The following is a 26180-nucleotide window of genomic DNA, read 5'->3' on the forward strand; positions in this document are numbered from 1 at the left end:
CTTTGTTCAGATCCGTTTCCTATTAACACTTATAATGTTATGCTTGTGCATGCCATCCCCTGAGGACCACTTGGTCAGCCTTAAATGAATAACAGTGGAATATGTAAAAACTGCTAGATGCATAAAACTTCTGTGCACCCATAGTCTGTTGTGTGTATGTGTTCCTTTAAAGGAAATTTGAGCTATTTATTGCATGGAAGTTTGAGTTAAAATACTGTTGTGTTGCCAGGGGCCAGCCACTAACAGTGATTTTAAAAGGTGAGAGCAGAGTGAGATGAGGGCAATTTGAGCATGATGCTTAAGGTCTCTCTAGCTATTAATGAAGGAGGAAACTTTTTAGTATCAAAGGAGGGGAAACAGAATTTAAACTGGCACTCAGCTGGGCTGGTGGCAGTGAGGCAGGCTTCTGCAAGAGGGGCTGCAAATGGGATGCCCTGTTGAAGTCATCTGTTTCTTTGCTCCATGGCATCCTGAAGCAGATGCTAGGCAGGTGCATGATGGAGGTTCATGGGGAAGGTTGCTGTGAAGCACTTTTTCCTGCTGATAAGAAGCCGAGGTGGAAGATTTAAAACAACAGTCCACGTGTCAGTTCTGATATCCTTTGCCTATTCTGGGGATAGTTGTTGAAGCCAGAGGAGAAAACATGTCTGATTTAGGAAGATGCATGCAGTTGAGGGAGTGAGGGCATGCACACAAAGAGAAGATAATGTGGATAGGATGGTGGGACTTGATCTTGAAGGTCTTTTCCAACCCAGTTAATTATGATTCTAGTGAACGCTTTAGGTGCAGAACTTCCCCCTGTATAAAGAGATGATCGTTTCAGGCATTTAAGCATCTAGCATACATTACAAAAGTAATACTGTATACAGTAAGACTGCAAACTAATTCTGAGTGAAGCTGTATGTAACAACCCAGACTGTCATTGACACAGGAGCTGGCATTTATATTCCTGAGAAGTAGCTGAGTTTGTTAATTGGCACATGGGTGCTGCACAGTGAGGACATCTCTCTGGCTGTGGACTACTTTCCAAGCTCATTCAGAGTTTTTCGGACTGGCCCACTCAGGGCATCACAAGCGCTCTTGATCCAGAGCTGTGGTCTTCCCTAAAGGCCTCACTGATCAGCACAAGAGGATATAACACCCATGGTCTGGATGCAAATTGGTATTAAAAGGAGAGGATTTTTCTTGTGTTTGACAGCTGTACAGCTTACTTAAAAGAATAATTGCTGGCCTTTCCACTTGGGATACAATGAATTCATAACATATTAAAATAATAAAATCTCATTGTGCTGTTCTGTCCTATCCTAGTGAGGGAGAGAACTGGGAAAGGAAGCGAGGCATTAAAAACAAAACAACACACCCTTTTAAGTATAACTAAGTAGACATCTCAGAGTCTTTAAGGGTAAAAGAAATGCATTTTGTGTTTCAGCTTGTTAGCCACCTTGTTTATATTCCTCCCAAAAGCATAGCTTCGATGGGGCTGCAATTAAGCAGAACTACTCCCCTAAAACTCTCCACTACAAGACGTTGTCTCAGTGTCTGCCTGTGTAATATTTCTGAACACTCATCATGTCCGTTTCCCCACCCTGAGGTCTGACTGGTGGAGACTGATGAAGTCTGAGTGCAGACTTCGAAGGATTTCTACTGGGATGATCAGGAGGACGGTGTTGAGCTTCAGCATATAAGTCATTTCCAGGCTTCAGTTATTTTAAATCCTAAAGGGCACCTTAAGGATTCCTAAAAGATTAGTGAGCAGGGCCTCCCAAATCTGTGCTAATGCTCTTTTTTGACAAAATTGACAGCACCATCAAGAACCTGTCAGGCGAGAGAGATAAATACAATGGAAGAGCAAACACGGGGAGAAAAGAGAACTTTTGTGATAACATATTCCCCCTAGATGTCATAGACCATGTACAAATAATGAGCACACTGAAAGAAAGACAGAACCTGGTTAAGTATTGTGTCAGGAGAGCCTGTGATCTCAGGCTATTAAATACTACAGCACTCTTTCAGAGCATCATAATTCAAAAGGAAGGTGACAGTGTGGTAGATGTGGGCTGCCGCCTAGCAAGAGGCTGGAAGGGAGGGGGGACACCCTCAGAGCATGCTTTGGGATGAAAGGAGGTTATCTCATTTTCATAAGGAAGATCGCTCAAATACCTGCTGTGACCTCTTGTGCTGGAGCATGAATTTCAATGAAGGGATAAATGGTGACATCTCACCCGTTCTCCAGTTCTAAGGATTGGGGTGTGTTACATTAAATCGTGCTTGGAAATCTCTGGTTAATACATTTAGAGAAACAGCTCTCAGGAACATCTACCTCCCTTCCTTCCTCCTTAAAACAGTAATGAATCTAAATTGCTAATAAAACATAAGAGCTCAAAGATGTTGTACACAGACCATGTTTCTGGGCTGGTTATTTTTTTAATGTCAGTTTTCCCACAGCTGTTAGCATGTTACAGTCATTAAGGTATCAAAACTGTCTAGCCAAGAAGAGGAGAGACTTTTCTTTCTTTAGGCTCTTGAATTGTTTGAATATTTGTTTAGCAGGGCTCCATTCTTTGTTTCTTTCTGTGGAGAAAGTAAAGCTTGTAATCTGTCTGTACTGTAAATCTCAGTTAAGAGCCATTCATTGAAGAATAAACTGTGCCTTCTCCTGTGAGGCTATTTTTCTAGCAAATCTGATTATGTGCCTGCAAACTAACAAAGGCAATTAGCAAATATGCGTAGTCCTAGCTACAATTTGAAACTCTTCCTAAATTGTAGAAAAGATGCATTTTAAAGTTCATAAGAAATTTAATTTACTAACATTCATGGCTTTTTCTGGTTTGACACAGGTTGCCAAGGAAAAATGTTGGGGCTGTACTGTTGTTCTGAATTAGAAAGGGAATTGTGGAAGGGATCAGGAATATTTTGTACATATACTTACTGCAGGAAATGAGGTCCTTTTCTCTTGAGCATGGGGAGCAATCAAAGGACCAAGGATGGCTTCCCCTCTGCAGCCCCAGACCCCTGTGCTCAGCATCCTGACCCAAAAGCATGTTTTTTCTCAGGGCCACGTGCCAGTACTGCTCAGGCTGTGTTAAACTTTCTTATATATGCTGCTTCTTCATCTCTTGCCAATATGACAATGGTCATATGCACACGGTCTTCCCAAAAAAAATAACTTGGCAAAAATTTTCCACCCAGATAATCCAAATTACTGAGTAGTTTCATACCTTTTTGCCCTTGTTCAAAAGAGAGAGAAAAAAAAAAAGAAGGGGGCTGGGGGGAAGGAAGGGAAGTTTCAAGGATGTTTAAGCTGGACTTTAGCAATATATTCTCTGGAGTTATGTTTATCCTTAGCTTTCTAAATGCAGGTTGCAAGAGGCCCTGTCAGCTAAAAGGGTTATGAACTAATACTACACTGCAACTTTTGTGTAGGGGGGAGCCTCAAACTGCCTAGAACTTGGCTGCTCAACAGGTATGCAACTGATGAGGAACCTCCAGGAAAGATGGTGTGCTTGTTGAGGTCATGCTTATGCTTCAGGGAAAGTCTCTCTTCTTCTCCCTTTTATTTCTAAAATAAAAAAATCTGACACTTCTCCAAGCTTTAGTAGGTTCTCCATAGTTCGTGGCACTGCTTGTTAACTCAGATGTGAAACTCAGCTTTTCTCTGTAGCTTTTCAAGGAAAAAACTGTTCAAGCCTCTTGTTATGTCTATATGAAAAAAAGAGCATGATCACAAGATTCATTTTGCATAAAATTTTCTGAAGTGTGCAATTTTAGCTGTAATTCCCCTAAAATCACAGGCACAGTTTTCTAAGGATATCAAATGTGATATGCTTCTTTTTTTGTTTTTGTGGGGTGGAAATGTTATTATTTTAAACTTGATACAAATAGGAAGAAATCTGTAATGTCAAAGCTATAAATCTTTTGCTTTCATAAAAATTATGGAATCATTGAACTGTATGGCTGGAGGGGACTTCAAGTGTTCATCCAATGCTCTGCCCAAAGTAGGATTAAGTAACATCTACATCATTTCTGACAGAAATATCTCTAATGTGTTTTGACAACCTCCAGAAATGCAGAGTACACATCTTAACTGTTCAATTGCACTGTATTTACTTTGAGACAAGTTTTTCTTTAGGTCTAATGTGGACCCTCCTTGGTGCAAATTTAAGTTCCTTTTATTTTTGTTCTACTCAATACAGACAGAGAGAAATATATTATTTCTTCTTTCTGTCTTCATCAGCCTCTTGTAATGTTCATGCTCTTCTGGTCTTCTGCAGACTAACCAACATGCTCAGTCTGTCCTTACTCCTCTTTTATGGACTTTCAAGTGTTTCTCTAGCTGTCCAGAGGGTTATCTCTGGCTGCTTAAAAGTGCTTCAGATGGGAGCTACTAGTGCTGAGGCGAAGCAAAGGATTCGTACACTGAAGGAACTCTTATAAGCACTATGTTTAACAATGTGGGTGGGAGGTAAGAAATTCACTCCTTATTGGTGAGGACCAAGAAGCACAGCAGCATTTACACATGGCTCCCATTTGAAGTGAAACATTTTCAACTGAAAAAAATAGAAATAAATTCTTTCAACTTCTCCAAACTAAAGAAGCTCTGCAGTGAAAGGACTGCTCAGCAGTAATGACTCCTTTTCTTTTATTCCTTCCTTTTTTTTTTCCTTTTTTTTTTTTTTTGTTAATTGCAGAATCCATAGCATCACTAATAAATCATGACAGTGTGACAAATGACCAGTCTCTGCCTGAAATCCCATTTGGTTAATTGTATTGCACCTACCAGCATTTCCCTTGCAGTTGTTGCTTTGGTGCTGACTCCAGGGGAAGTGTGCCACCTACTGAATCACCAGCTCTGCTTCCTGAAGCACCCTGGGATTTCCTTGGAGGGCTCCCAAATGCATTTGGCCAAGACCAACCCTGTTTAGCTTATGAGAGCAGACCAGATCACAGCCTGAGGCTGTTATGGCTGCTAGCCATATTACTCATTGGGGATGTTTAGTCATGTATCTCTACGAAGGGAGACCATATTGCATTAAATGTCTCGAGTTAGTTCTGCATATATTGTTTGTAAATTGCTTTGTGACCCTTTCTGAGTGGAAAGAGCTGCATATGTATAAAATATTAAGACTTAATGGAGTGTATATAACATGTATGGATACTTTCAGGTCATTTTTGTAATAACCTTTCGTGTTATAGCCATATGATTGAAAATGTAATAAAACAGACCGAGAAGGCAGCCTCTTTTAAGTCTGGCTGTTCTAGTACTGAATTATTCTGATTTCATTGTCGTAAGTCTATTTTTGGTACTTAAATATTGGTAAATCGTCACCAACATGGTTGTTTAAATTTAACAGAAGTAAGCACTAGTATCAACACTATTCAGCCAGCGTGAATTGAAAAATGATTCCATTTGGCTGCAATAAGTCCTAACGGATATTTTATTATTAATACATTTACAAATGGCAGATGGCTTTGCATAACACACCTCATTTTCTCATTTGAGGTCAGATCCCCCAATAGGTAGCTATGCAGCTGTATTGTGTAAGTCTCCTAACGACGGGAAGGGTTATAATCCAAAGAGAGTGGTTGTAGCTAAATTGTGTAAGGTATTTGCTCTAATTTTTGTAGGGGATAAGATCTAGGTAAAACAGACATTAGTAGCTGTGCATCCTGACTGTAGTCTGGGCTAGTATAATTGGTCTGGTTTCAAAAGTACAAACAAAACCCAAATGACCACAAACTGGCATGCTTCATACCTTTGCACAAATGACTCAACTCAATATTTGTCTTCTTTTTTCTTTTGAGGGTACTGTTATGTGCCTGGGATCTTGTTCTCTGTCAATAGACTCTGATCCTGGCATTATTACTCCTGCGAATTTCCTCCCTGCAGTCTTTGCCACATTGTACCACTGCTTTGGATATATACAGCAGGAATTGAAAATAAAAAAAAGCATTAAAGAACTGCTGGCACCTTGTGGTAAATGTTTGAAAAACATTTTTAGCAACAGTTTATATTGTAAAACATACGAATTCTGAATTTTCTCAGTCATTGAGACTATTTTGGTGAAAAATGGATCTTTGTCATTTTATTCTATTTATATCCCTTTGACCTGCTAATCTATTTTCAGCCTGCTGCCTGCAGTGCTATCTGGCACGTGCTAAATACAAAAGCAGTCTGTAAAGATACATTGGACCTGGTTATTTCCAAATGGGATAATTTTGTTAGCAAGACTCCTGAGTAAGAGGCATGACTCCTGAGCAGGAGAACATTTGTGCGCAGGTGAGAAAACTTATCTCAATATTTAGGCAGAGGAGATAACTCACATGGTCACTTGTGCTGGTTCTGCTGCTTATTAGATCAATGCAGGTAGGCAATATGAAGTACATGAGCTGGTGGGATTTGAAAAAAGATGAATAATGATTTGGTGAACTGCGTTGGTATCTTCTTCTCAGGTAAAAAAAAAAAAAAAGAAAAAGAAAAAGAGAGAAAGACTTAGAGACTTCAAGGACCTGTTATTTTTACTGGAAGGGAAGAGATGGGTTGGAGGGGAGCAGAAAGACCAGGGAGGTCACAGATGTAGCCTGGAGTAGGCTGAGTAAGTGAGAACAGGAAGAATAAAACTGGTATCGTAGACTGGGAGAGCCAGCAGATTAGATCAAATATATGTGTGAAGAAGACAAAACAGAAAGCTCTTGTATGAAAACATTTCTTGTGAATTAGCTGAGCTGAGCTCCAGACTGCATATCAGACTGTCTCTCTCATCTGTGCTTCTTTCTAAATTCACTAACGCTGCAGTTTACAGCAGTTTACAGACCTTTTTCTTAGTCCCTATGAATATTTTATAGAAGCCAGGTTAGCTGAAATGAAAAATAGAGTTGTTTTTCTTAGGTGCATGATTTAAAAGCTTAGCAAGAAAACTTGTGGAAAACATAATTGCCCTAAACAAAACAGAACTCTGAAGGGTTTCACCAAATGAAAACTAACTTTTATCAATACCCTCTAAAGTCTTTCTTTTTTTTTCTTTAGTGAACTGTTTTCATGGCAAAGTTCAACTTTCGGTTCCCAGGGTTTCTAACTGAAGAACTCTTTACACTTTTCACTGTCCTTATAAAAGACAGACAAAATGGTTTAAGGAAATATTTTTTAAAATATTCATTATCTGGCAAAGACTGGGCCTGCAGTATTTCAGCCTAAAAAGGGATAGTTTTGGAAGGTTTTTAAAGTATCTGAAAAAAAGGGGGGGGGGGGGGGATAGAATGAAAATGAAGACGCAACTATAAACATAAGTTTTAATGTCATTCATCCTGCAATATTCTTTTAAGTCAGCTTTATCTTTTTGCATAGTTACATTTATAATAAATGTATAATGCCTTCTGTGTGATACTATCTGTTATCTCAGCGTGCGTTTGTGAGATACATGCCCCTACATATGTGTATTATGAACATAGCAGTAAGGCAGGTGAAATCACACCAGACACATCCTGGAATTAACTCTGAGTTTGCGTTGTGTTTAACTGGTCAGCTACCATTTGATTAAATCCCTGAAGATGCTTTTGGGTATCTGCAGCTTCCTTTTCTTTTAACAGTAATTACAAATATTTAATACCTTTTGTTTGAACACTATGAAAATATTGACCAGCTAGGAAATCAGGTGAAACTAAATAGAGGTTTCATGAACTGGTCTCTAAAATATACAGGAACAAGAATATTACTAGCCAACCTGGGGAACAGTTAGATGACAATTGTGGTGGCTGCCCCTGGCCCATCCTTACCTTGCTTCAGGCTGGAGATACAGACTAGGCAACACTGACAACTAAAGCAGAATTATGACACAACAAAGTGGAAACATATTAACCGAACCAATAAAAATAATAATATTAATAACAATCAAGCAATCCAACTGCAGATTGTGCTCTGAACTTTGCCAAATTTGGGGCTGCTGGCAGGCCACCAAGAATAGCAAATACAACAGACAAGGGCCCCTCATCTGAAAAAGCCTTGCCACAGTCCCCAGAGAGCTTTGCCCTACGAACTGACAGCAAGAGCATCCCAGCCAGTCTGAACAGCCACCGTGGAATTACAGCATGAGATTTCTGTGAAGTGAGATTAAGCTAAACTTGCATCTTGTGTGAATTCAGATTAAATGAAGGGACTGAGTTGTTATTTAGCAAAAACAGTTTCCTTGGTTACGCTGGAGTCATTTTTACTGTGTTGGTGTGATGTAATCGGCTGGTTTAACATTTAGAGCTAGTAAAACATGTGCGTATAATTTTTTTTTTTTTAAGTATGTGCCTAATCACTTTCATTTTGTACTCAGCTCAATATTAATAGTTTGCATTGGCCGAGAATTTACAAACAGGCTTAGGAGCGAAACAGTCTAGATTTCTACATGTGATGGCCTGAAAGTTACAGGGAGTGAAGAATCTTGTCAGACTCCTAGATCTTTCCTCCCACACATGCTGGCCACTAGATAAATCATGTGTGTGAGTTTATAGTGGAGTCAGTGCTGGATGTTAAGCAACATCCAGAAGTGAAGTTCTTGAAATAATTTCCTGTGAAAGCTACAGTAGACAGATTTGTAATCATAGACCATGGCATTAATCAAGTAAACAAACCATCCATTTTTGCTGTGGCATTCCTGAAATCTCTTTTAGGAAGACCAAAAGTTCTGCATAATGATACTTCCCAGTAATGAGTGTGGTAAGCACAGGATGGCATGACACAGAGGGCTTCTCGATTCTTTGGGACACGGATGCAAAATTTCTCTGATACAGCAGTGAGAGTCAGAAGACATCTGAAATGTGACTTAAATGTTTCGGTAGTATTCGTGCTACTTATTTACATTATAATTAAAACATTTCTTCTCTTAAAACCTTTCCAAAATGTTGCTTATCCCATTCTGTCAGCTAACAGAAATTTCAGGCATGGCTGCTCTTGAAGTAAAGAACGAATTGGTAAACAGAGGCAAACTCTTTGTCCTGCATTGTTACTCATGCTGACAAATGTGCACTCAGTAAAAGCTGTTGACAGCTGTGGGCTGCTCAAGAACCACAGCTAATGTGGGAGAATCTCCTCTAGGAAACAGGGCAGGTAGGCTTCATTTAGCATGTGTAAAAATGGGGTTTGCTGGAGGGGAAAGAACCAGGATGGTTTGAAGAGGAAGGTGTTGGGTTGGAGGAGGTTGTGTGTGGAACTACGCAGTGTTCAGTACAGACCTGATTTTGTTTCGCGTTTTCATTAATGACTGTAATGCAAGTATAACAAGTACTGCTGGTGACGCAGGGTTTGGAGACATTGGCAATACAGAGAAGGACCTGGATATCGTACAAAAAAGGAGGGAAAAAAATCCAACAAGAAAAAACCTGGATGAGCTTTGAATACTGAACTAATGGCAATGGAATGAAATTCAATATTAAAAAATGCAAGGCTGTGCCTGGGGGGACTAATAAAAATTTCTAGAAGAAGCAGCAGTTCATTAGCCCAATACGGCGATGTAGAAGGAAGGCTCGAGAATAGTGGTAAGTGGTCACAGGCTGACAGCAAGCTTCTGCAGTGGTCTGCTTGATTTCAAGGTACAAGCATTCTTAACTAATGATGCATCAGGAAGGTGGCTGGCTGTCCAGAGGCACTGAGAGGCATTAGGCTGGAGTGGTGGACTGATCTGGAGCTGACTTTTAATGTTAGTGAAAACATGTTAGGGAAGGTGTGGGGAGGATGGTTACCACAGGTCTTGAAAATGAAAGAAGGTAGCTTCTCAGGTTGAGAGACTGAGTTAATTAAGGGACTCTGAGACAGCTGGCATGTTCAAGGGAAAGGGTTAGAAAAAAGGTCTTTGCAGCAGCAGTCTGGACAAATATGAAAGAGGTAAAATTGTATTGGTAAAAGCCAGAAAAAACGATGTTGCAACTATTGACGTGCAGGGTGGTGAGACACATGTTCCAGTTATGAAGCAATTACAAGAATATATAAGCCCTGAAGTGGTTTCAAGCTGAATTCAGATTGGCATCTCTGTGCAGAATAATTAACACACAGAATCATGAACATGGGGGACAAAGACAGTAGAAAACTTCAAAACCCTAAGAAACTAAATTCACTTTGCATGGAAGGAAGAAACAAGGGGAAAGTTTTCGGGAGAAAGGTGAGAAATAGTAAAATCTCAAGGTTTGAAACATTAAGAATGCAAGTAACATCCCAGTTAAGTTGAGAAACTGATCTAGGTGCTGCTTCTTTTGCGTTAAAGCTATTCAGCTGAATTCACAGACGTTTCCACTAAGTTTAGAGGGAATCTTGGTCTATAAAGTGAACTCTGCAGGTTCTCAGATGAGTTAGTCATCATTGTTTTAATTTGTTTATCCTGTTTCCATAATAAATCTTTTTTTTTCCTCTCATTTAAATAAATTAGAATCTATTTTGTTGGGATTTTTAAAAATTGACCCGACTGTGGTTCATTTTTCAACAAAAAAATTTATCTTCTATCCTTACGTGAAAAGTCACCAAGGTTGCCAGCATGGCAGTGCTATTTTTTCAGTAGAGAATTCATAGAAGTGCCTCACTGACATGGGTTATGGTCGGTGAGGACAAACATGAACCCTTTGGTTTTGCCCAGTGGCAGGAGCAGGCTAACGTTAGAGGGTGTCCAAGAAGATGACTGCTGCCAAGTGTAAATCCAGTAGGCACAATTCGTGTGGAGTATGTTCTTACCTGCTATGTATTTCCAAGCACGTACATGTTTTCTAGCTAGACTTGATTCTGCTTTTGATGCCAGATTAGAAAAGCTATGCATTTTAATTCGTAGAAACTGGTCTTGAAAGTAATGCAGTATCCTGCACCACAGAATGTGGAAGTGAAGTTACAAATATTTTCTCTTTCGTTTATCATCACAGTAAAACTGATGGTGTAACTCTGGCTCTGATGTCAGTAAAAGGCAGATATTTTCCTCTCAGAGTCCTGAAAGATCCGAATGAGTGTGTGAGAGGTCTGTTTGTGTTGAATATGTTTAGAGATAATAGATAGTCATTCTTTTCCAGAAGAAAAGCATTGGAGGACTAAACATAGTATGTAAATCCTAAAAACATAAGTGAGTACAGATGGACCTCACTTGGTTTCAGAAAGGATCTCTCAGATAATGTGTCTGTGGCTGGAGAAGTTACTATGAAGGAAATCAAAATAGGATTTCCTGTTGAACTCCCATCACAAAACAAACAAGAAAAAAAAAGACAGTAGGTTTTTTTCTATTTTAAAATAATATATCAAATAAAGTAATAGTTTTATGTCACTAACAACAGAGTTTTAATTCTTATGGCTGACTTGTTACACTGTAAACATTATGTTATATTTCAATGGAAGTCTGCAAATCAGGGAATCACAGGCTTGCTGTGAGTTGTGGCTGCATCTCAGTCTCCTTGATGCAGCCTCCCTTGTTTTGTAAGAAACAGAAAAAATCTAATCTATAATAAAAGAGGCTGTAGTTTCAGTATCAAGATGTTGGATGTCGATTAAATTCAGACCTTTGGATAGAGCCAAGTTAAAAATGGTACCACTTGGATAACGATTTCTCATTGTCCTGCTAGCGATTTAATGGTGTAAATGGTGTGCCTGTGGATGAGCTGGGACCTGTAGAATTGCTTGGCTACCTGTGCTCCTTCATGGAGCTTCAAAGCTAAAGCCAATTTATCCAGCAAATGTTTCGTTTCATTTCATTTCATTTTCATGGAGGAAATATTACTAGCTGGATTACTAACAGGGACACATCTTTAAAAGCAAGTGACCTCGTGTGTGTATTTATCAAATATCACTGTAAATTGATGCTGCTGTATTGAGTGTGATCTGAGTCCCAGAAATCTTCTCTTCCGCATGGAGCTGAGTCCCAGAGCTTTGCCTATATTTTAAAAGTTTCATTTGACTATTAATTATTCTTATTGTGCTGGAAAATTAAAGATGAGGGCTAACAAAACTGCATGATGATGACAGTTTAAGAGAAGACTAAAATTTGTTTTAGTTTGTGTACTGTTATTCAGTGCTTACCATACTGTGCTCCACAGCACATATTTCATTTCAGCATATGAGTTTGTTCTTTTAATGCAGATTTTGCAACTTCAGCCTACTTTTCTGTCTGTTAGAAACACAATGGAGAAAGAACATCAAAACCAGACCCTCTGTCCTGTTATAAGAGTCGAGATGCAACTATATGTGATACAAGTTTTAAACTGGGTCCAAGATAAAGCTTGTGGAGCTTCACTTTGAAGTGTAAGATATCTGAAATGTGGGATCAAAATATTTAGGGTATACAACTGAATGGCAAAGCTTCACGCAACACTAAAAATAGAGGTGGCTCCAGTCTTAAACAAGCCTGTGCTAATTATCCATTAGAGTAATCAGAGTCACACTGGGGGGAAAGGAATCTCCTGTTCATTATGGATGAACATTAAAGATTACACAGCATTTTTAAAATAATCGCAGCTGTTTACTTTTGTCCTTAGTCAACATCTCCCCTCTACACTCCTGTGTGGTTGGCTGGCAGGCTGCCATCACCTATGTCAAGGGTGATTGCATTGTGTTGCTTTTTATGGCTAGCCCTAGAGGTGCTTTGGGATCTTTCAGGGCAAAAGGTTCTGTAGAAATGTAAAGCATCATTTATTATTTTGCATAAATTGCTGCATTATTTGTCTTCGGTATTTGTGGTTTACAGCTGTAATAAAATAGCTGGCTCCTCAGACTGGATGACTCAGTGATATGTAATTGGGTACAGAGCTCTTCACTTCCAGGTCAGCCGCTCACTGCTGGCCCACAGCTATTTGGCAAGGGTATAGTAAGTAGGCAATGCTTCATTCCATTTGCTAGTGGTTTAGTGTCCCCAGCACAAAAAACATGATCCCAAGGAGCATTAACCTGCTTTGGAGCATCAGCTGAGAAGGTGTCGTACCTTGAGATCATTCTTGAAGATCTGCGGTGTTTTATTTTTTCAAGATTCTTTGCAACAATGTGAGGAAGTCTCACTGCCATCATGCCCATTGCACATCTGTGTGGTTTCTTGCAGAGCACCCGTCTCCAGAGCTTTTGGACCCAAACTCTTGCGAGTTCTTTTTCCTTTCATATTTTTGATAGTGCCATTCTAACTTAGCAGCACATTTTGGGTATATGACTGAGAGGAGATCTTTGTTCCAGGATTCATTTATACTTAGTCCAACGCAGTTTCATACAGTGCTAGTGTATGAGAAATCTGGGGCAGTTCCCAGAAAGGACATTTCTAGATGTTCTATTTCATAACAATTTGGAGAGCTCATGGAAAAACCTGCTCTACCTCTGCTAGAGCTCAATGCTGAGCACTTAGGTCTGAGTCTCCTTAATGGAGAGCAGCTATTTCTGAAGCACCCAAATGACTTGGGAACTTGTGTCCCACTCTCTCATTAATAATTTGAAAAATGCACTCTTAGTGCTGGCATACTTTAAATCTGATGAACTTGGTGGATCTACATGTTCTTATGTCCTTGCTTGTGACAGATAGCATGCTCAGGCCCCACAGCCTTCCCGTGCAGGCACTTGTACAGATGGTCCCTCTGTCCACTGCAGAAACACGGGACACCCAAGTTGAACTGAACACTGAATAACACCACATGGGTTTGCAGTGGTCTGTAACTGAAAAGGTTCACTGGAAGCAATTTGCAAAGAAATCCTTAGGAAACCACCTGGATGGTTATTTTAAATTAAAAAAGGAAGAGATGCCACTTAAAAAAAATAATTTTTAATACGAGGTTTAAGGTTCCATACATGTGATAGTCATTAAAGCTTATTTAACCCTGAAATTATCTGGCCTCTTTAATTCCACAGGGACTGTAAGGCTCTTGGGTTAGAAATGAAAAATAATGTCTGAATGAAAATGAGACTTTCCTGAGAGTAGGACCATTATTGAAGAATATTTTCTTAATCAAACATCTTTAAGAGCCAAGTAGGAGAAAAAACTAATCAGGCAACAGTGCTTTCATCCACAGGCAGCGTCTTATCCGGTGCTTTGGGCCACTGATCGAAATAGGTGCAGGTCAGTCCCAAAGGCTGTGTGTGACACACTCACCTAACGTGCAGGCAGAACTGATGATTTGTCCACCAGCAATCTCAGCTGCAGTACACCCAGTTCCTTGCTGCAATACGCTTGTGAGATAATCCCAGTGTGCTCTGACATTTGGGCTCTCGAACTTCAGAGCTTTCTGGTTGATCGGACTGGAAACTTTCAGCAGGAGCAGTGATTTTGTGGAGTTTCTGTTACACCAAACATCTGTGGTGTGCCCCACCACCCTTTCCCTAAGGATGAAACATGCTGCAGGGAGGGTGTTGCAAGCATTCCTGAACGAGACAGCTAAGCTGGAGTCATAACTGTGCTGGCCAGGGCGCTACTTTGAAGAAGGCTCCCATTAGAATTAAAACATCCCACAACTCCCATCACAACAGCCCTATTCTTGAGTGTGGCTGAGCATGGAAATTTAAGGATGGGGGCGGAGAGGGGGGGAGAAAGAAAGGACAGACAAGTAAACAGATAAAGAGGGAGCTCTTGCATGCAAGTGGAATTTCCTCTGAGCACAGGACATTCTTTATCATTAACTAGTCTGTCACAGGAAGGAAAATGGGAAAACAGTGCTTCCTGTTAGGGGGAAGAAAAAATCAATAGGCCTTGGAAATACCTGCCTGGAAAGAACCTTTTGTATTCCCACCAGCAAGCACAAACAAAATTTTAACTCCTTTGGAGCTTGGGCTCTGCTTTAAAGCAGTTTGCTTCTTGAAATGGGACTTTGGTGTAAATACGTCATATGGAAATGATGGGCATTTCAGGCTGCTTTGATCTTTCTCCTTCGTTTCAGAATATCCTCCAATTCCCAAAAATATGTTCTATAACACAAAGGCTGTTTTCAAGGCACTTAAATTTTTTGTGGTTGTGTCTATGTAACTAATAATAACTAAATTCATTACAAATACATTCACTCCTCTAATATTTTGATTAAGATGCTCACAGAAGGACAATGGGTCTGCTCTTCATAATGGTAAACTAAGTTTTCTGTTGGGAAGGGAACACTTGCCGGGCAAGTGCTTGAAGCCTCAGAAGGCCAGTGAACTACCATACAGCTCCTGAACCATCTTTTGGGTTGCATTTTGCTCTCAATACAGCAGGGTGCTGAATGTGTGGGTCTTTCAGAGGAGTGAAAGAGGCCAGTTCATTAACAAGGGCTGCAAGATTGGATGTGTATGGACAAGCAGCCCCAGGATAACCTCCATTTTTCAGGGCAATAGTTTTTCTCTGTGGTGGCAGCTTCCTTCCTTCCAGAGGTGTGTGATGTGATCTATGTTTGTGCGTAGGCTGTAGCCACATTTCCCATCAGTTTGAAGCTGTTCTGAGCCAGGGATCTGTCCTGGGCTGATGAAAAACTTTATAGCAATGCTTGTGGCATAAACGGAGGGTGAACAGTGAGCTGAAACTATGTACTCCAGCAGTGTAAATGTAAGAAGACAAAATAAAAAGAAGATGAGATGGAAGTTGACCTCTTAGACATGCCCAGAAAAAGGGTAGGAAGTCACTTTTTTTTTTTTTTTAATGGAGAGGGAGAAGTGGGCTGAGCTTAAAAGGGAACTATCAGCAAAGCTAGAATTAAAAGAAAGCTTTACGAATGATCTAACTTTTATTTTATTACATTACAGAAGACAAAAAATCAATAGCTGGTAATTCAGACATAAATGAGTTATACGGGCCATTGACACAATGGACCAAACTTTATAACAACCACATCTGATGCTGTCAAGCCACAGGCTTCAGTGGCGCCAGTAATAATTATGGCCGATCACCTCTAATTCAGAGCTGCCTTGCTTGATAAAGGTGTCACTCTGAGTGGCTGCAGCATCAATATCAATTGAGGATGTCATCCAGCAGGTCAGTCTGCTGTGATCTGCTCTTTTTTAATCAAATAGGATAAACCCTTTGTTTTTCTCCTCCTCGATCTCTCTTTGAAAATCATGCATGCCTTAAAGACAAATCGTTTGAATTCAGTACTAAGCCTACTTGAATTCAAGACTGAAAGATGACTAAAGCTAACTGTGTTGGTCCACATAAATACATTCTAAAGATAATTTATAATTGTCAGAGCATCCTGGGGAGAAAACTTTGCTACTTTACAATAATCTCTGTTGCTTTGCTGTGTAAAGAGTATTAAATCACTGCTGTGATCAATTAATGGATCCTCCCCCCAAAAACTTGTTGGTAAAATGCTGATAGGCAATAGAAATTACTTTTCTGTAAACTCACATCCTTATAAGGAAGAAAAGAATAGAAAATGCATTGTTTTATATGTTTTCCTGTTGTTTTCTGAATTAGGAGACTAGATGTATTCATTGACTGTCCTAAAACTGAATTTCACCGTGTGAAATGTCACTGTGTGAGGTGACTTTGTAAAAGCTGCTGAAATTCTTGATCTCTAAAGAAAGGAGTCACTTTTAAATATCTCTCCAGTGTTTCAGGTGCCATTAATGTTTACATCTCTGCAGTTTGGTAATGCAAACTGATATGCATATGAGTATGCATATGTGTATTGAGGTATTTTCACGAATTATTGTTATTGCTTGGGCTTTGCATTTTTTGGGGGAGCGACTATTTTCTACTGTGTTGACTACAGTTAATTGTAAGTAATGAACAATGAAAAAAAAGCTTCTGTGGGGGAGGACACGTGAGGTATTTCAGCCACAGTTACAGCAGCTTTTAACGTTAGCAGGACTTACGATCTGTGATATCATGCTGCAGAGCGGTCCACACCATGATAGCTGATGTTTGTGCACTTGAAAAGCTTCTGTTTTGAAAAATTTTCACTGGTTCCACTTAGAAATATTCTCTACCCCTAAAAAAAAATCGTGATTGTCAGACTTGTGAAATAAACACCAGAGAGGAATTGTTTTAAAAGCAGGGTAAACAATAGCAGCACCGCAGCATGTTGGTTCATAAGCTTACAGCGCTGTATGGCTTGGGGCTTTTCTGCTACTTCTGAAACAGCAGAGAAAGAAAGCGCCTTGCACCTGTAAGTTTGCAGACGCACCAAGAAAGAACCCCGCAGTTCTTGTTTAAAAACACAGGGCTCGATTCCAGCCGTGCGTATGCCAGTTCTGTGTGGTTAAGGGGGAGAAAGCTCAGTGCAGTGGCATAACCTGCGAAATCAGTGCTGTTCGTTCTCCCCAAACCCAAACAAACACTCCGCGTACACCTCAGAGCTTCTCTGCTGCCCTCCGGCTCCATCTCCGCCTTTTCCCATCGCTGGATCTCCTCGAAGCCCGGAACATGTGGGCATTCGAGTGCGGGTGCGTTTGTGTGTAGTATCTTCTGATCAGCCCCCGTCAATCATGTCAGCCCAGTCCCTGGGCTTTCCTGTGATCCTGCAGGCAGCTGCGCAGGCCGTTCAGAGGCGGCACTGTTTCTTTCTCTGTTTACTCGTTTCCAATGGCAATTGCACCACCAAGTCTCAGTACGTCTGGAACTTGGCCTGGGGCTGTTTTGGTTACATTGAAGTTTTTGCTTCAGCTCTGCCAGATTTAAATGGTGACTTCACCAGCACTGAGCTAAAAAGGAGAAAAGGGGAGGAGGGAGGTAGTGCAGCGAGCGGGAGCGAGCGAGGGAGAGGGCCAGCACATTACATCATCATTTGGACAGGAATCAAATGGGAAGGATATGACTCACTCGGGCTAGTTAAGCTTTGGCTCAAGTTCTACATACACTCATTCCAGGGCTCTCATGTTCTGCACCTCAGCAGGGAATTCAGGCTCAGTGATGTCCATGAGGTTTGTTTTTAATTTTCTTTTCCTTTTCTGATTCCTATATACTTTTTTCCCCCCGTCGCCTTCCTCCATCTCTTCTCCTCCCCTCCCTTGTCCCCCTTTCCCACTCTCTTCCACTTCGACGGAGTTTGTTTTCTGGTGCGTGTAAACTCGACCGTTAGCAGCAGAAGCTGATTCTTAAACCAAACCAAACCCAAACAAGGAGCACAGCAAACTTGAGAGAAGTTTTTTTTTTTTTTTTCCTCCTTTTTTTCCCCCCCCCCATCATTGTGTCGCTCCTAATCGGAGGAGACAGGGAGAGAGTTAAAATGCAGGAACCAATCGCTTCGATGGTGATGTAATGCTGGAACTGCAGGGTTGTTAAGTAATGTGAGAGGAAGGGGGTCAGGGTTGCAAAGCATTTACCTGCTGTCAAGGGGGTTTAAGTTTATTATCAATTGCAGTGACTGTAACTGGCTTCAGACTGCACTCTCTAATTATTCACAGACTCCCCTTTTTTATCTTTTATTATTAAAAGTAAAACTATATTATGGTATTTTTAAAAATGTGATATTATCACAGCTGCAAATTATTTTCCACCAGAGTTTTTTGATATTTTTTAAATGGTTTGAAACTGGGTGTCTCTTTCACAAAAATCCCAGAGAGAGCAGAAAGAAAAGAGAAGGGCAAAGAGAAAAGGGGTGGTTCTCCGAGCGTAGCTGGCGAATTTGAAACTGCATGAAGAGAGCAGTTCAGTCTCTGCCTAACGGTGTGAGTAAAAGATCCCACTGCCGGAGGTTCACTGTAGAAAATACAACAAGAAAGGAGGCGATTTGTAAAGCTCATCCCGAGGAGCCCCAGCAGTTCATCTCTAACACTTGTCAGCAGCCTTCTGCTTGTTAGCTCACCCCGGGCTCGCAGCTTGTTTGACGGGCTGCTTTCTTGCCATGTCCGGGACCGCTGAGGTCCCGATCCCATACGGCAGATCAGGATGTAATGAAGCTGCCCTCCAGAAGTACCTGGGAGCTGGGACATCTGCACACACGCGTTTGCTTTGCAGGACAGAACACGGTGCTTGTCTTATTGAATCTTTCTGTCTCCCTACAGACTTTTAAGCCTCCTTTTCCACATTTCTAACAGCCTCTGGGTTTGGGGGGAGGGAAAAAGTTACCTCCTCCCCAAGCTCACCGTGAGTACATTAGCATTAGGGTGGGCAATGTGGAGCATAACACTGAGACCCCTCTCGGATGGTGCTTGTGTTTAGATGTGGGATGAATGGGAGATACCAGGTGGCTGTTGGTGTCCTCAGGACACCCGTTCTGTCTGAATCAGGTTTCTGTGTCAAGAGCTGTCTGCTTATAAGATTCTGGTCTCGGAAGTGCCCCCTTCAGGGAATTTCTATCACAGAGCAAAGCGCTGTATTGGTGTCCACTGGATCAGCAGAGGACCAAAGACTTGCCTGGGATTACTAAGGATAGCCTTAATCACGCTCCTGAGGGTTTGGTGATTTTTTTTATTTTTATTTTTTAAAAACTGTGTTGGTCCTAGAGTGAGCAAAGTATCCTAAAGTGTTGTTCTGCTGGGATCGCTAAACCTCACCATCTCAATCTGAACAGGACAAGAGCCCCTGCCCAGCCCCTGTCCTCCCTTCCCTCTGCAAAGCCACCTTGTGTCTAGCTGTTAGGTCCCTGCACATTACTCACAGGTTTTCCTAAACACCCTGATTTCCAGGCTCCTCAGTCAACTGCTCAAGCACAAACAATTGCTCATCTGCCAAACTTTTATCATTCGAGAGCCGAACGTAAGGCCGCACCCGGCTCTGGCCCACATTTCAGAGCAGATATACCATATGGGTTAGATTGCGCAGTGCTCTGCTGAGGATGTGTGGGTTGTGGAGGGAGCTGCGTTGCTGCAGGAGTTCCCGTAGGATTTCTGACTCATATTTTCTCCTAGAAATGTTAGGAAGTGCAGCTCCATGAACCACCAGTAAAGCAGTGTAGATTCTTCCCTGTGCCTGCTTTCCGATGGTGAGGTGGACTTGTCTTCACTCTTTCCCTTCCTGCCTTTTCTGGTGGGAGATTTTTTTTGCAGGAAAAGCCTGTCAGTGTTTTCCTAGGATGGGTTGGGCAGAAGATGACAGGCCTTGTCACGCTCCATCTTTGAATGCACAGAAATATGTCTTTTCTACTTCTCTTATCAACATGCATACAAAATATGCTGTGCAGCATGGCCTGTGGGCATCAGGTTGTGTTTCATAGGGGATCTGAGACTACCTTGTCTGGTTCTCATGGTATTCATGTTTCACCTGGCTGGGAGGGCAGCAGAGGAGAACATCTTGGTTCTTCAGACAGTTTGGACTGACTGATAACCCTGCCTCATGCTCATGACCTTCACAAAGCACCTACATCTTCTCCACCTTGCTGATTTGCGCTTTGTGAAGTTAGGTAGAGGGTGTAAAGAGTTAAGTCCTTCTTCCCTTCCAAAAGCGCATTGCATCTCTAACTTACAATTCACTTCTGCTACTTAACTGATTTCAACACAGTACCACAGAAAGAACAGATTTAAAGGCTTCTTTCAAAAAGTTGCAGTTGTAAATACTGTATGCATACATATGTGTGTGTATATATATATAAAATTCTCCTGTGTCTATTAAAGCAACAAAGCGTAGAATTAATGAGGTATAACTGTCCTGAAGAGAGCCAGGCAGCTCTGACAGGTGCTTTTGAAATGCACATTCATCCTGGAGAAAAAAAAAATTTACATATACAGTTGTTTCCCATTTCATATTCTTCTATATATGCTTTCATATATGCTAGCTGCCCGTCTTGCACCACCTTGGAGGCAAGGTGCAGGTATGCCTGTGGATTTACAGTGCTGTGTTCAGAGGTCAACAGCTCCGACTGTTGGCCTCGATGTGTTTGAAGCTGGGCCTTCTGGCAAGAGGATTTTCTTATTGAAGAATGATATCTTCAGGGACCTAATTTTTAAACAGTAGCCAAGAGAAATGTTAACAGCACTCAGTAAATGAGCATCAGAAGATATATTCAGAAGCACATGTAACCTGTCAAACAAACCAGAGGCCAAACGCACCAACGTCTGTAAGCGATGTTTGCACTAGAGGCTGACCGCGCGTGGTCAGCTTCTGAAGAAAGGCAGTTTGCTCAAAGCAGGGCCTGGCTGGAAAAGTCCCAGTAAATTTTCCCCACCACGATCCCAAGTAACATTTCCGCCTGCATCGTTTAATGTGTGCGTTGGCAGACTATCCTCTCTATAAGCTGTGTGATTTTAAGCAGTAATTTGGTGCTCCTTAGCTGGTCTCTGCATGCACAAAGGAATTGACTCTGTAGTTGCTGTACAAAAGCATGAGGTAGAAGTGAGAGGACGTGTTTAGTTCACAGACTGTGATCCCTCTGTCCCTGTGCTCTTCAATTTTCCTGGCTGTGCAGTGAGACTATTTCCCTTATATAGTTTAGGAAGACTTAGCTGATATTTGTGAAGCCCGATGAAATTTTCAAACACAGGGTACCGAGGAAAACATATGTCACCATCAAAGGTATTGTAGGGCGTTTTCACTGTATATCATACGTGTTGAACAGGAATCATAAGGAGTGGCGGACTGCCTTCCGCTGGTGCAGTCCAGTCATAAGGTCTGTGTGCTTTATATGCTGCCTCGCTCGGAGTTGAGTTAGGTGTGCCACCCCCTTGGCCCACAGTGGGCCTTCTTCCAAGCTTTGTGCCTCCAAAGGGAACTTCATGCAGCTGCCAGCTCTGCTTTAAAAATGGACACCGGGACTTGCTCTTGGCCAGGCGTGGTGGTGAGGTGAGTGTTTGGGTCAGAGCAGGACATTTTTTGGGAAAAGGTAGCGGCCCTGGCAGTGGTGGCTTCACGGCATGAAGACCGAGCTGTCCTGTGCTCTGCTGAGGGTGCTGGGGCAGGAACGGGCCTGGCCTGCCCTTCCCTGTCTCTCTCTGTTCTCCTTCCCACCCGTCCTTTGTTCGTCCTGCACATGCCTGGGCCACGTTCAGCCCAAACTGTTGAGATCAGCTTTGCTGAAAATTACACTTCAGATCAGAATGTGAGTTAGGTTCCTCCAGTATGAAGTGAATGCTGGGTCTTTCTCTGCAGCTATAGATAAAGCAGATATGAAGGTAATTACATCTCATTCCTATCTGACTCTCTTATTTGCCATAATCTCTTTTAATCCCTTTGATACTCATCATAATAATGTTAATCTTAATGAACTCATTTGGTATTAATGCGGATGTGATTTGTAAGTTCAGAGCAGGCTTGCCATCCTTGTTTAGTGTTCATTAATATCCACTTAACTGTGTTTATGCTCTCTTTCTCCTGCAAATGGACTTGCGTATCTTTGTCTTCCACCTAGCTGATGTGGCAATTCCCTTAGTGGAACTCTGTTTCCACACTCACGTTTTTGTTTCCTTTCTATTTCTCTTCCTATTTGTACGATCCCAAAGAAAGGAGCTGTTGGAAACACTGCAGCCATCTGCTAATGACTTTTTGTACCCCTTTGCTTACTCAGTTCTTCCACTTGCAACATCAAAATTGAAGGAATCCTTATCCTCTTGGTTCTTATTCATGTGGCATTCCTTCTCAGATTGCCTCAGAGATATTACCTTACTATAGCCTTCATTTTATTGTCTCAGAGGGTGAACGAGGAGGAGACACAACCCCTACTCTTGGCAAAGAGACAAATTATTTGTTGCTTACTACCATTTTCTCCCCAAGTGCTCTGTTTATGGGTGGGGTGCCTTGCCCAAACAGTTTCCGATGTGACCAGCCAATTCTAGTGAGGGAGGACTACGTTCGGATTTTGAGCCTGATCCAAAGCTTATTGCAGTGAATGGGAGTGCTGCTTTGACAGGCTCTGGATAAAGTCTTTAAAACTATACTCTTTTCACTCCTTCGAGCACCCACCTACTTTTCAACATCTCTAACTTTACCCTGCTGAAAAACTGCCTTTTCTGCCACAGTGATCCCAGGGACTGATGGATCTTGGATCCTTTTTAAGGGGTGACTTCTTCCTTATGTGGGTGTTCAAGTGTTTTTTAAACGTGGCATGGGATTTCTGTGTTATGGTACTTGCTGTCTTGTACATCCACTTCCTTCATACACATTTTTATGGCCTCAATAGTCAAATAACATGAATTACTTTTCAGCCCCAGTGACACACATTTTGCTCTTTAGGGCTTTTGGATTCTGAAACAGCCAGGAAAGTATCATTTACTTAACAGAACATTTTGTATTCCATGCCTGCCTCCATTCTTTATTTAATGTCCTGATATTTCCTTGTAGCATAAGGTTTCTATGTTAAAATGATTAACTGTGCTGGAAACATCTACATTCCAATTTATCAAAAGATCTCTGCATGATATAATAAAACCAGCCATTGACTTGGTAAACTTACTAGTCAAGTGTGAGAATTGTAGTCTCTCAGATCAGCACAAGCTGTATGTGTGTGGTGGTCTTTGTTTTAGCATATTATCCTTCATTCAAGGGCATCACAGGATGGTTTGCAAATTGCAGCCATTACTCAAACATTAAGTCAAATATATTAAAGCTCTTTATTAGTATGAATACAAGATGTGCTCATATAAATAACAAGGTGGAGGGTTTTATTACAGGTATCTACAGCTCTTGTGCTGCTACATGACCATAAAGAATACAGACCAATTTTGTTCACAGGGGCACTGCTTTCTACAGATCAATAAATCTTTGCCCACTAGCAGTAGCAAAATAATAATAATAAAAGTTCATTGCATTTTCTCTAAATGTCAACTAATTATCATAAGGCCTGTCAAAAATAATACTTGTAGAACGTTTTACCACACTGGAAAAGCCTATCAGCACCAGTAATTTTATATGTCAGTTTTAACATGAGGTAGATTTTTCCAACCTGAGTCTTAAAAACCAGAACAGAAAAAACTTACTGGACGAGATCCTCTCTTGACCTCAGTTTGAGCGCACTCAGTATCATATTAAAAAAAAAAAAAAAAAAAAGTTCCAGTACTCTTTTCTTTGTTGTCATTCAATTTCCAGATCTAAGTGAACTTTTCTTTCACTGCAGCTAAGGATGTGATCCATATTTCTCTTGTACTGTCACTGCAGGATTTCTCATTTCTCCGAAAGCTATTTAGTTTTCTGGCATACTTTTTATAGGCGAGTTTCTTTTTAAATTCACATCAAAATAAGATTGACTGAAAAGTCAAAATAGAGGACTAAATTAAGGTTCAGTTTACAGATTGACTGAACAAACAGATTCCTTGCCACTGGAATCCTGTGTTGACAGATATCTCCTGTGGCCATTTGTATGAAACAGTTATGTGTTGCACAAAGCACAGGTTAGTACAGAAATCTCTGTGTATGTGGATCTGTGTATATGCATATATAAACACACACTCATACAACTGTATTTGAGGATGGAAAGTAAAATTGATTTCTGTTATTCCTAAGCAATCCTATCAGAAACAGTTTATCACATGAATAAGATTCCGAGTTGTGTGCCTTGATGCAGTGATGTAAATATATTCTTTTTGAAATTGAAACTGTATTAACACCGTTTAGCTCTACCTTCCACTTTAAGTTTATGCAGAATGAGAAATCAGATCTTGGGCAAAAATTTAAGCAGCTAAACAGGGAAATTTTTTTTTTTTTTTTCATCAGTAAGTGTTTTGTTTGGGTTTTACTTGCTAATTTTATGTAGAATGGAACTTCCTCAATTCGGAGCAAAACCTGGTACATCTACTGCAAATTAGTAGATGTCGTAATATATTGAATGAACAAACAGATTATGCACCAAATTCCCTTTCAGTAATTAATTTTGTCATTTTCTAGTTCAGTTTACTATCTTGACAAGACTTTGTAGTGCCCTATGAAAGTACTGCAGAATACTTAAAGAAATGTTCAGAACCTTACCAGCACCAGTTATAAAATTATAATGAGAAAATAAATAAATATTAAAGGGGGAAAAAAAAAAACGAGTTGGAAAAGCATGGATTAATAAAGATCTATTTAGAAAAGTGAAATGTGGTCGATTGAAATGTTTCCATTTAAGTTCAACATTGTTTAAATTTGGGCTTTTGACAAATAACAATTGTTTCAAAGGAGAATTGGGAAAATTTTCTCTCTTTGCAAATTGGGAAGTGTTATTGCTGAAAAAAATATATATCTCACTTAAAAAAGATCTTGAAAAAAAGTACAGTTCAGATTCTCACTTGCTGTACGCTGAAAGATGATTAAGCTTTGTATGTTTTATTTTCTGCTTGATTGCCAGGGTCTCTTCTAAATATTTCTATTACTTCTGATTATTATTTTTTTAATTATAATTATGTTTTCATGTCTCTGTGGGTAAATGCCCAGAAAGTGTGAAGAGTAACAATGATAAAATAGGCAATAGTATTCTGTCAGTTGCATGTGTTACATTCTAGAGTTTTAAACTTCAGTCTCAAAATGTTCACCTTGTGCCGGAGACAAGCTCCTGACTGATAGCACAGTCAGCAACAGCACTATCTAGTGTCTCTTTTTCTTACCTTAAACGACAGTTCTTTATCTCAGGGAGACTTGACTTAAGGAAGCAATGCTCTGATAAGGGGACTTTTTTAAGTGCAGATCTGATTGATTTGAGTGGAGGGACGGTGTTAGTTTGCTGCTTCCCCATGCAGCTCCAAGCACATGGGTGCTGGATTTCAATGGCACATGTGCATTGGCATGTGTCTCTCGTGCACAGTAATTTTCAAATAGGACAAACATTAGATATAATAATTAACTGATTGGCTCAGGGTCAGATATTTAAGTTGGCCCAAACAATCCCCAGAGGACTTAGGGAGATCTTCTCCGTTGTGGGGAGAATAAATACACTGCACTCAGCCAAAATCTTGGGCAGTTTGGAATGAAGTCTGCTTTGACAGTTGAATAGCTCCAAGCAGGTGAGTACCCCCAAATGGTGCACAAGTTCCTGCGTGAGCCTGCAAAGGCTCATGGCACTGCAATAGAGGTAGGCTGGAGAGTTGTGTGGAGGACAGATGTTATTACTGACATCTTCCCTATGCTGAAGGGAGAGAGCATCAGGAGACCACTGCTTAGCATGGGGAAGAGACAGCTAAAGGGGGATCTAATTGCAACCTTCAGCTGCTTATAGAGTAGTTACAGAAACGACAGGGTCTTCCTGACTTTGCAGCATGAATACAAAAGGTAACAGTCACAAGTCTTAGCAAAAGTAGTTCCGGTAGGACCTAGGAAAGGAAAGGCACCCACATGAGGAGTGTGGCGAAGCACAGCAGCGGGCTGCAGAGAGGTGGTGCAGTCTCCGTGGCTGGAGGTTTTCAAAATTTGTCTAGAGAAGGCTCCAAGCAGCCTGCTGCGATATCGCAGTTAGCTCTGCTTTGAGCA

At 40.9% G+C, this 26180-nt stretch overlaps 1 protein-coding gene across 8 annotated transcripts in view; it reads left to right on the plus strand.

Annotated features, from left to right (window-relative positions):
- The window catches only part of CREB5 (cAMP responsive element binding protein 5), a 259814-nt gene that overhangs the window by 139447 nt on the left and 94187 nt on the right, over positions 1-26180 (plus strand). The window contains exon 1 of one of the 8 annotated variants that reach the window (XM_013171925.3): positions 17047-17797. The exons of the other annotated variants lie outside the window; for them this stretch is intronic. Coding sequence (XP_013027379.1) covers positions 17751-17797 — 47 coding nt within the window. The 5' untranslated portion in view covers positions 17047-17750. Of the gene's footprint in view, positions 1-17046; positions 17798-26180 lie in introns of those variants that run through there. 8 annotated transcript variants of the gene reach the window in all.

This window comes from Anser cygnoides, chromosome 2, assembly GCF_040182565.1.
Source record: "Anser cygnoides isolate HZ-2024a breed goose chromosome 2, Taihu_goose_T2T_genome, whole genome shotgun sequence".
In the NCBI taxonomy this organism is placed as follows: domain Eukaryota; kingdom Metazoa; phylum Chordata; class Aves; order Anseriformes; family Anatidae; genus Anser; species Anser cygnoides.